General features: G+C 38.1%; 1 protein-coding gene across 1 annotated transcript; it reads left to right on the forward strand.

Moving 5' to 3' along the window:
• The first annotated feature begins 3,649 nt into the window (after positions 1 to 3,649).
• LOC121110257 lies at positions 3,650 to 8,099 on the forward strand. Its single transcript, XM_046939138.1, has 4 exons — positions 3,650 to 3,766; positions 4,429 to 4,605; positions 5,144 to 5,180; positions 5,320 to 8,099. The coding sequence occupies exons 1-4, from the start codon at positions 3,739 to 3,741 to the stop codon at positions 5,381 to 5,383; spliced, it is 306 nt and encodes a 101-aa protein (XP_046795094.1). The 5' UTR covers positions 3,650 to 3,738; the 3' UTR covers positions 5,384 to 8,099.
• The last annotated feature ends 1,426 nt before the right edge of the window (positions 8,100 to 9,525 follow it).

Consider the following 9,525-nt stretch of genomic DNA (forward strand, 5'->3'; position numbering starts at 1 on the left):
GCAGCCCCTGATTCTTTTCACAAAGGCCACTCCTGCAGCCTCCCTGGCTTCCAACACCTTGCCACAATAACCCCAAACAGTACCTCTCTATTCTGTAGTATTTTTCTCCACATAAATAAAAATTAGAGATGGAAAGTATCTGTCATTTTATTATAGCATATCAAAATTGCTTATTCATATTTAATGCATTTTCTCTATTTTCTTGCTTTTCTTCTTCTTTTCAGCCTCATGTTCTTTTGTCAAGGAATATGCCCAGTGGATTCTTTAAGACTTTTTATGGGCAAATCATAACCATGCTTTATCTCAAGCAGAGCACACAATGACATAAAACTATTCCATCACCTTAGGTACCTCAGCAGCCTCTCCAGGTCATTTACTGCTTTGACCACATCTCATGGTCACTCCAAAATAATCAGTAAAAGGAGTTGTGCCCATCACAAGAAAAAAAGTTTCATGAAACAATAGCCCTAACAGAAAGAACATGACTTGTTTCCTGATGCTGCTTTTGTTCTGTCATCCTAACAGTACTGTGGAGCACAAGGAGCATGCACAGATGTGAAGACCTTCATGCATCAGGTAGAGGAACAATTAGTTGCTCACTAAAGTAGTTTTGTCCTCTTATTCACTGTAGAGCTAGCTCCTAAATTACAACCCTTAATGACATACCAATACCGTATCATATCCAACCTTCACCCTTTCTTCGGAGCTGCTTCTGATCTTCATATTTCTGTTTGAATCTATATATATTTCCCACAGAACACGTGAGAAGCCAGAAAAAGTTTCCAGTACTTCAGCTTAGTAGAATACTAAATCCTGTTAGGACAGGTTTCTGACTCCTCATTTTAGCTAGTATAGTGTTATGCATGAGTGATTAATCAGTACAGGTGAAGAAAATACACACATAGCATGAAGCAGCCAGCTGAGATTAAAAGCGACAGAAGCTATGGGTTTACTTGATTTCAGATGTCCTCTTGGTAGTAAACTCAAGTTGTTCCTGTTGACACTGATTTCAAAAGTCTATTAATTAACATGGCTTCTTCTTCTTCTTTTTCTTTTTTTTCCTGTAACCTAGTTTTCTAGTGCAAACATTTCTGAAGAGAAAAGCCAGAGGCTGTGCCAAAGTTCTTTGGGAATTTGTCACTGGATTAAAATTCACCTTTAAGTAAATAAGCCACATCCTCAGAGAACTACATTTTGTAACATAGTGCATTTCCTTTGATTCCTTTGATACCGATGGCAAAGAGCTTTCTATTTTGACTAACTTAGTGAGTACTTGTATATATGACAGGTTTGCTGCTGTGAGATAGTAGAGAAACTGCCAAACAAACGTAGAGTCAGGATGAAGAGTACCTACATTCTGTTGTATTCTCTGTGATGGACTTCAGAGGGCAAAATGCTTCACATTGAAGCCCTGCATCCTCTGTAGATCTAACATGCATGTAATTTCACCATAGAAAAAAAGAAAACATATTGTGTTTTCTTTCTTGCAATGTATGTTGCACCACAGTCACAGTGCTCTTTTGAGAGCAAGACAAATGACTATATGGACATACTATTTAGAAAATATCTTATGATCAAATTCAAAGATATGTGTAAATTTGGGGAAATTTTCATGAATCTCTTCTATTTGAAGTCAGGGTTGTAAATAATGAGTGTTACACAGATACTGTTGTGCGTACACACTAACACAGCTGATCTAACAAACTCAGCCAGGCTCCTGGTCTGCCCCCAACCAATGTGAGCACATCTATACTTCCACTGTGGGAACCATGGCCTCTGCCGTTCCTAGAAGACACATAAATCTGAATCTAGACTTTGTTTAAGTAGACTATCCCTAGTGCATGTGAGATGAAGACATTTTTAGAATGGATTTATGTCTGGAACCAGGTATGCAAGTGAACCTGAGCTCTGTTTTCAGTGTAGCTCAAAGCACTTCACAAATACTAATCATGCATTATTTGGCCTGCATGATTGAGGTAGAGGATGTTTTGTTGTGCTCTTTTTGTTTGTTTGTTTGTTTTGAAATCTTTTGTAATACAAAGTAAACTAGTGATATAAAAATTGAAAAGCAAATAACATAAAAAAAACCCCAGCAAATTCAAACCCCAAAAAACAAAGTTGAAACATGTCTGTAATACATTTATATAATAGCATTCACAATACTCCTACTGTATTTATTCAATTGACTCATTTTTATAATTATTTAGCTATTTCTATTAGGGACCCATGAGAAGGAGGAACAAAGCTCCCGTTAGATCATTATTTTTCAGATTAGTAAAATCTTAGCACTCTTGGTTTCACTGGCAACATTTTTATTAAGTCAACCTGTTACTTTTACCATTAAAACACCTCTTAGCAGATATGGGTAATAAAGACTGACTTGGCAGGGATGACTAAATGGATGGATGGAATTCAAAAGAAGCTCAAATAACTACTACACAGACAGCATTTCTACATGCGCTTTAGAATTTGCTCTGAAATCCTACGTCCAGGTGAATAATAAATAAAAGCATTTGTTCTTTCAGTGGTTGCTGGTGGCTCTATTTTATTATTTTCACGCTAGATGGTGAAAAATTAGAAAGCATGTCAGCAGGACCTCATTATGATAGGTGAAGATCTGACAATTTGCAGCTTTAGGTACATACCCATAAGTTTCTTTCTTGGCCAATTAAAAGTTCAACCTTTGGTATCTAGTAAAATTTAGATGAAAGTTTCATGTGAACAGCCTGCCTGTCAGAATTTCTGCACAGTATTTTCTGCTCTTGGTCAGGCTGAATAGGCACTGAGAAAAGTAAAGAACAATGAACACAAGGGTAAGAGTAAAATAGCTAAAAGCTGCATAAATACAGTAATTTAAGTAAAATATAAGTAATAATAAAAATAAGAAGTATCAAAACACCTTCCTTCTTCTGTCCTTTGTCCTCCAGAAGTCCTTGGAACTCCTTTTATCTTAGTCCTTAGTCTCACTTTTCTTCTGCATACCAGAGCTCAGTAATATATGTTTCCTTTGACCTTTATTTGTAAAGCTAGGCCAATATTTTTAATCAGGTATTTACAGTCAGGCGCCTAAATCTATATTAAGTGTCTAAATAAGGCTTGCATTTTAAATGAGCCAGGCATTAAGTCAATAGCAATTGTGGCTGCTCACTACTACTGAAAAACAACTCGGCCCTTTTGGTGCCCAATACCTTACAAGCTCGAAAGCATTCACAACCATTTTGGTACAAATTTTACCTTCACTGTGTAGTATACTCCTTATGTTAAATAAAATTCTGCTCTCACACTACCTTTGGCATAAGACCAGAGCATTTCAGGCTGACCCAAATGACAGAACATAACTAAACGTTGCACAGACACTTACTTATTTTGTGACTATTTTTGCTGTTATTAAGCCACGTGACATTTTCCAATTCTCTTGCATTCACTGTACAATTAAAAACGGCTATACAAAAAAAAAAAAAAACAAAAAAACCCACATCACCTTGCTTTCCTTTATGCTAGGAAAATCAAAGATTATTCTAGTGGAAAGATGCTCTGTTTTGGATGAAAATGCTTGTTCACCTCTTGGATGTGCTCCTCACACTATCTGTCTCCCGGCTGTTGGGTCTGGATTCAGGCAGGGCTCACGGGAGGTGGATGTCTGGAGGATGGGAAGCAGCCAGGTGACTGACAACCATGTAGGCTGGGCGCAGCACTGAGGAGTAGGGACAAAAGGAGCTGACCCTGCAGGGGGAATTGATGGCTTTGCTGAGGGAGGACTGCGGAGGTAGGAAAAATCTGAGGGATTTCACTTAGAGAGAATTTAAGGTTATTTCTCTACCTCTCCACAGCTCAAGGAGACTGAGAGTTAGCAGCTCTCAGCAGGCTTTATCAATTCTGCCAGCACAGAGAAGCTGATATAGTTATGCTCATGTAACAACTCACGTGATGTTCTTATTCCTGAATTAATACTTCTCTTGTTTTTTTTCTCCATCTTGTTTAAATCTTGTGTAAAGCTGAACTGTATTTAAAACAAAACAAATGAACAAGGACAAACAAACCACAAAGGAATTTTTTTTTATGTACCTTAAGCAGTTTAATTCAGCCCTTGCAGTGTCATGGTATAATACCAGCATATGCTCAGCTCTTAGTGAACTGTTTCCCTTGCTTTAGGGCTAATATTGGCTAGAAATGGAGACCTGCAGGAGATAAACAGCAGTAAAGCCAATTGCAGATGAGCTTAGCTAAAAGCAAGAGATACAGTCTCAGTGCATACCAAAAGACAGCGTGCAAGGCTAATATATCATGCAAATGGTGGACTAGGAGCATTTAGGCATGGATGGGCTGTGGGCTGTGCAGAAGGAGTGAATCTCTCTGCATTCAGCTATGCGCTCGTGTGTGCGCGTCTCACTCCCCCTCCACTGCTCCCCCCGTCTCCATCTCTCCCAGACAGGCAAACAGACCTGCTTCCTCCTTTGTGCTGCCAGTCAGGTCCTCCCTCTGCAGTCCTATACGGGAAGAAGATTTATAATAGCTGCATGCCATGCCAGTGTCTCAAAGAGACAGCATCACGCCATGTGGAGGATTTTTATATGGGGTTTAACTTTGCTCCACTGAATTGGAAAGGTACTTTTTTTAATCTTAATTATTTTAAATACTTAATTCCTGTAACTTTTATCTCCTGCTGAATTCTGACCTCCAAATACCAGCATCTTTAAATCACGATCTGCTGTCTCAGTGCTGTAATGGCTGTGATGTCTTAATTGAAAACATGGAGATGTAAGGAATTCAAAAGTATAATTAGGGTACGTTTCATTATGAAGCTGTGAGGGCTGTTCTGTAAGATGGGCATCTGATATTTCTGACATACCGCATCAGAAATATAAGATTCAAACCAGAAAATGAAAATACAGCACACATGCAGTGCAACTGTACCATATGCTAAGAAATGTGCACCTCATAAACAGCAGGCTAATTAGCTAGAGAAAACAGAGATGACTGAATGATGATGCTAGAAATAAAAAGGATAATGAAATCTTGAGGCAGACTTGTGTAGGAGATCCACCTGGCAGCAACTTGCCAGGTTCATGAAATTAAATGAAATCAAAGGAAAATTATAGGTGGGGAATAACGAACTTAACAACAATGCTTTCCTTTGTTTTAGGCTCTCAGTTGCCTGACTCTTACCTCTCTGACTACTGGTATGTATTAATGTTGGGTAAAGCATCAAAGACAGAAAAGACCAAAACCTTGAAGCCTTCCTCAGGCCTATTTAAAATCGCTATCAAAATTTGATAAAGAACCATTTCTTAGAATACCTCTTTTACTGTCCCATAACAGGAATACAAAATTACAGCGGACTTTTGTCATTTTGCCTCCCATCCTTCCAGTTTCTCAAAAATAAATGCATGGAGCTGAATAATTTGATTTCAAGAAATTCCTGAAGTGTCATCATCTGGGTTTGATATCAGCAACAGTTTCCCTCTGCAGATGAACTTAGAATACAAAGCTTAAAAAAAAAAAAAATGTAATGGAAGCCCTGGCACTTGGAAGAAAAATAGAAGTATTTAGTAGCAGGGCAGAGCAAAGGCAGAATCCCTCTCTTCTGACTCAAATATATGCATTAAATAACAACCAGTTGTGTTCCTTCTTCTATCCTACTTTCCCTCATCCTATAAGCAGTAATGCAGCATGATGTCTAAGACATCTCAGCCAAGAAAACCTACTTCTACCACTGACTCGAGCCCCAAATACTTTCTCTGATTTTTCTTAGATGTTAGTGCTCTCAGAACCATTCTCTCTGCATCATTCTTGAGCTCTTCTCTTACATCTAGTATTTTCAGAACATTTGCTTCTGCCGCTCCTGATATTGACAGTCTTTGTCATCCCACTTCTACAGCTAATCCATTGGTAGTTTTTGTTGATGGAGCAAGCAAACAGACTGACATAAAAGATTCCTATCCCAGTGGTGTGTTGAGACTTTAACTGACAGCTATTTAATCTGTAACACTGACTACATCAGTTCCAATGTACTAGGAATACAGTGCTTACCCAGACTGAAGGAATGTCAGCAAAAATCCCGTAACAATGGGGAACTCCGTCTGCTCCCCTGCTACTATGCAATTGTTTGTAGTTGTTGAAAGAGCCTTAAAGCTGATCAACGGTAAGGCTTCCACAGAATGAGCTTGAATCCTGATGACTTATGGAAATTATTTAAAGCTCTGTGGTATACTTTTAGTATAGGGCCAAGCTTTCTGCACTGCTAATGAAATCTGTAGCATCTGAACTGGAAAACTTTACTGCAAACTCTTATCCAACAGGTGCATTTTTGCACATAGTGCATGTATGAAAGAAAACTTTAAGTCAGTATATACATCATGACAATAAGAAGTTTATTTGGGTTTTGGTTTTAGGTTTTTTGTTGTTGTTTTGTTTTGATTTTTGTTTCAAAGAACAGTATGTCTAGATTCTGATGCTAGGTAGCAATCCACGACACAATGCCCAGACATGGGTCAGGGAACAGCATATGCCAGGGATCATTCCCAACACCCAGCATCAGCCTTGGTTCTCCCTGCAAAAGAGTTTCCAAAGTATTTGCACCATGTGACACTTCTTCATACCCTTATGCTATACACTGGAATACGCTGCACATTCTCTGTTTAATACTAGAAAAGTCCCCATGCCAAAAGGTTGCAATACAACTCTCACATTATTTCACTTCAAACTAAAATGGGCATGAACCCATGGCTGTGTCCTGAGACTTTAATTTAACAGCAATAGCCTAGAAGACACTTAAGTCCAAGTGTCACACAGTATTCCTGCAGTCACTCTGTGCTGCTTGACCTCCGGGCTAGAAAATAGCTATTAGCCTTTTTTATTTAGTGACATATATAGCCAACAAGACCTTCTGAGATAGAGAACACTGAATGAGTACAGTATTGAGCCAGGGGAAAGATAGAAAACTAAGACAAATGGCATATATCTCATGTATTTGTCAGCAAGATTAAAAAGTAAATAAATGTACAGACCATATGAAAGAGAAGTATTTGCTACCCTTTGTGCCTTAGAGCACCAAAATATCTCAGTGGGATCAACTGAGTTTTTCTACAGACTTGTCACACCACAACAAAATTCTGAATCTCCAGAGAAATCACAAGCAAGCAGCTAATGCTCAGTTGACTAGGTGAATATTCATGTTGATGAACAGAAGGATAGTCACAGAGCCAGAAAAAAGACCTTCCTCTGCAGCGTATGTTATTGAATTAAACTATACAACTTCCCTCTTTCCATGTCAGAGATAAACCTTATTTTGAAAAAGGAGCAAGAAAAAAAAAGCAATAAAACTGTAAACAAATAAACAAGAACAAAAAAAAAAAAAAAAAAAAACAGAACTTAAATACTTATCCTGTATTGGTTGTGGGATTTAGACATTAAATTTAAATAAATACAGCTATGAGAACATCATTGATGCCAACTACCCACATTACGAGAGAGATGGAAATACTTAGCCTGGTTAAGTTGCAACAAGAGGATGTGATCTGCATTTTGCATAAAAACCAGAAACACAGCTTACTGTTAGAAATTAGGGTTCTGAAAATTCTACCTAAGAGCATGAGGTCAACTGAGTCCAGATAAATGTAACAAGCAGCACTACAAGAGTTGCAAATAAGAATTTTAAAGTAATAAAGTTGTCCAATAGGAACTTAGCAGCTCATCAGGCTGAACTATCAAGACTGAAAGCCCAGATAGGATCTAGCCAATTCCACTCAACAGAACTTTACACTAGGAAGGGCTGATGTGGACACAGAGTTTAAAACAAGTTGGATGATGGCCAGAAGACAGAATTTATCATAGGCATTAATGCGTTCTTGAAAACAAACGGTATTACATATCATTGTAGAAAAAACAGTTCTCAATCGTCAATGCCTTTGTATTTTTTTTCTTATAATCTAGGTGGTTCCAGTGCATTAAAATTAGTTGGAAGCACTACAACATCAATTACTTTTAGAAAAAAGTTATCCCTAATGAGACCCTGAAAAAAGTGCATTTTTCCTGATTTTAAAAAGGAAAAGATAGACTTCACAGACATAGATAGATAGACTTTACAGAGTCAAATGATAACCCAGGTTGGAAGGTTCATCAGGAAGTGTTAATTCCTGCACAAAGCTGGATAGGGGTTTACACAGGGTGGTAACTACATGGTCTCTAGGACAACCTACTTCACTTCTTGGCTGTTCTCATGGTGATAAAGGATTAAAAGAAACAACCCAAAGAACATTTGCTAAAACACACTGAGTAAGTGCTGTAGTGACTTTATTTCAAAATACCTTTAAAAAGGCAGTGAGCAGCTCTTTCTACTTTATTATGAAAATAAATACCTAAGAGATACTGAAATATGCCAGCTTAGTGTAGTGGCTTGCAAGAAGGTTATACAGCCAGTAAGAAGAGGATTACAGGCCTAAACCTTAGACTAACTATCATAAGCTGCTGACTTAGCTGGAGAGACTCAGATATTTAATAGATTCATAGGAAAACTGAGAAAGTAGTGTAGAGGCCATTAGTGTGGGGTAGGATGAAAAATAAGAAAATTAATATGTACTCTTCTTTCATTTTCATTTAGGTTCTCTGAGTAGATTAGTGTAGTTTGCACATAACTACACAGGTCACTCCAAAAGTAATGCCTCCTATTTATTTCCATGGAAATTACAGCAGCAATAACACTGTTTGATAGAGAAATTCTCAGCTAAAAACCTCTATTTTTTAACATATTTAACACCATTAGCTCTGCATTTTCAACAGTAATGAACAAGAGCCTGTATGCCACACTTGTACAGATCTACACCAGCAGAGGTGACCCACTGTTTCACAGCTACAATTACACCATGGCTGAAACGCACCACCCACCACTTCACTGTGCTCACATCCACTGTTTGGTCTCCAGATAGATTCAGCAAGCATCAATTAATGCCAAAAGGTACCATTTTTTTTTTCCACATGGAGGAATTCAATGACACACCTTTGCTTCATACACACTTGTATGCCAGACGCCACTGTAAGACTGCCCCTCTGCTGCTATGGCAACAGAATGTCATTGAATGTCAGTAGGAAGGTTCAACATCTACCGCCATACTACCAATATCTGCCTCTGATGTTGTGTGCCAACATAATTAACGGGAGGCATTACTTGCAGAGCAGACTTCATATATTTTTAGCTATAGCCACAAATACTGCCTAACAGAGCATTTCATGGTTAGTACAGCCTCATTCCTGTAGGGGTTATAAGTAAAGAATAACTGACTAGAAGAGTCAGATTCACTAATATTGTTTAGTTCTTTCTGCAATAAAGACGTGTTCACGATCCCTAATATTCCAAGGACAGATTGGCTATCTAATCACTGGCATGACTAATCAGTTGGAGTAACCACTGCAGTGACAAAGATTCTTGTTTTCTAGAGCACACTATTGTTCTATTCTACAAATTCTTTGCCTTCAACAGTCAGTTGTATTGCCTCTCTTGATGTAAAAGGTTCTCAATGCATAATTGAA

This window comes from Gallus gallus, chromosome 3 (assembly GCF_016699485.2).
Source record: "Gallus gallus isolate bGalGal1 chromosome 3, bGalGal1.mat.broiler.GRCg7b, whole genome shotgun sequence".
In the NCBI taxonomy this organism is placed as follows: Eukaryota; Metazoa; Chordata; class Aves; order Galliformes; family Phasianidae; genus Gallus; species Gallus gallus.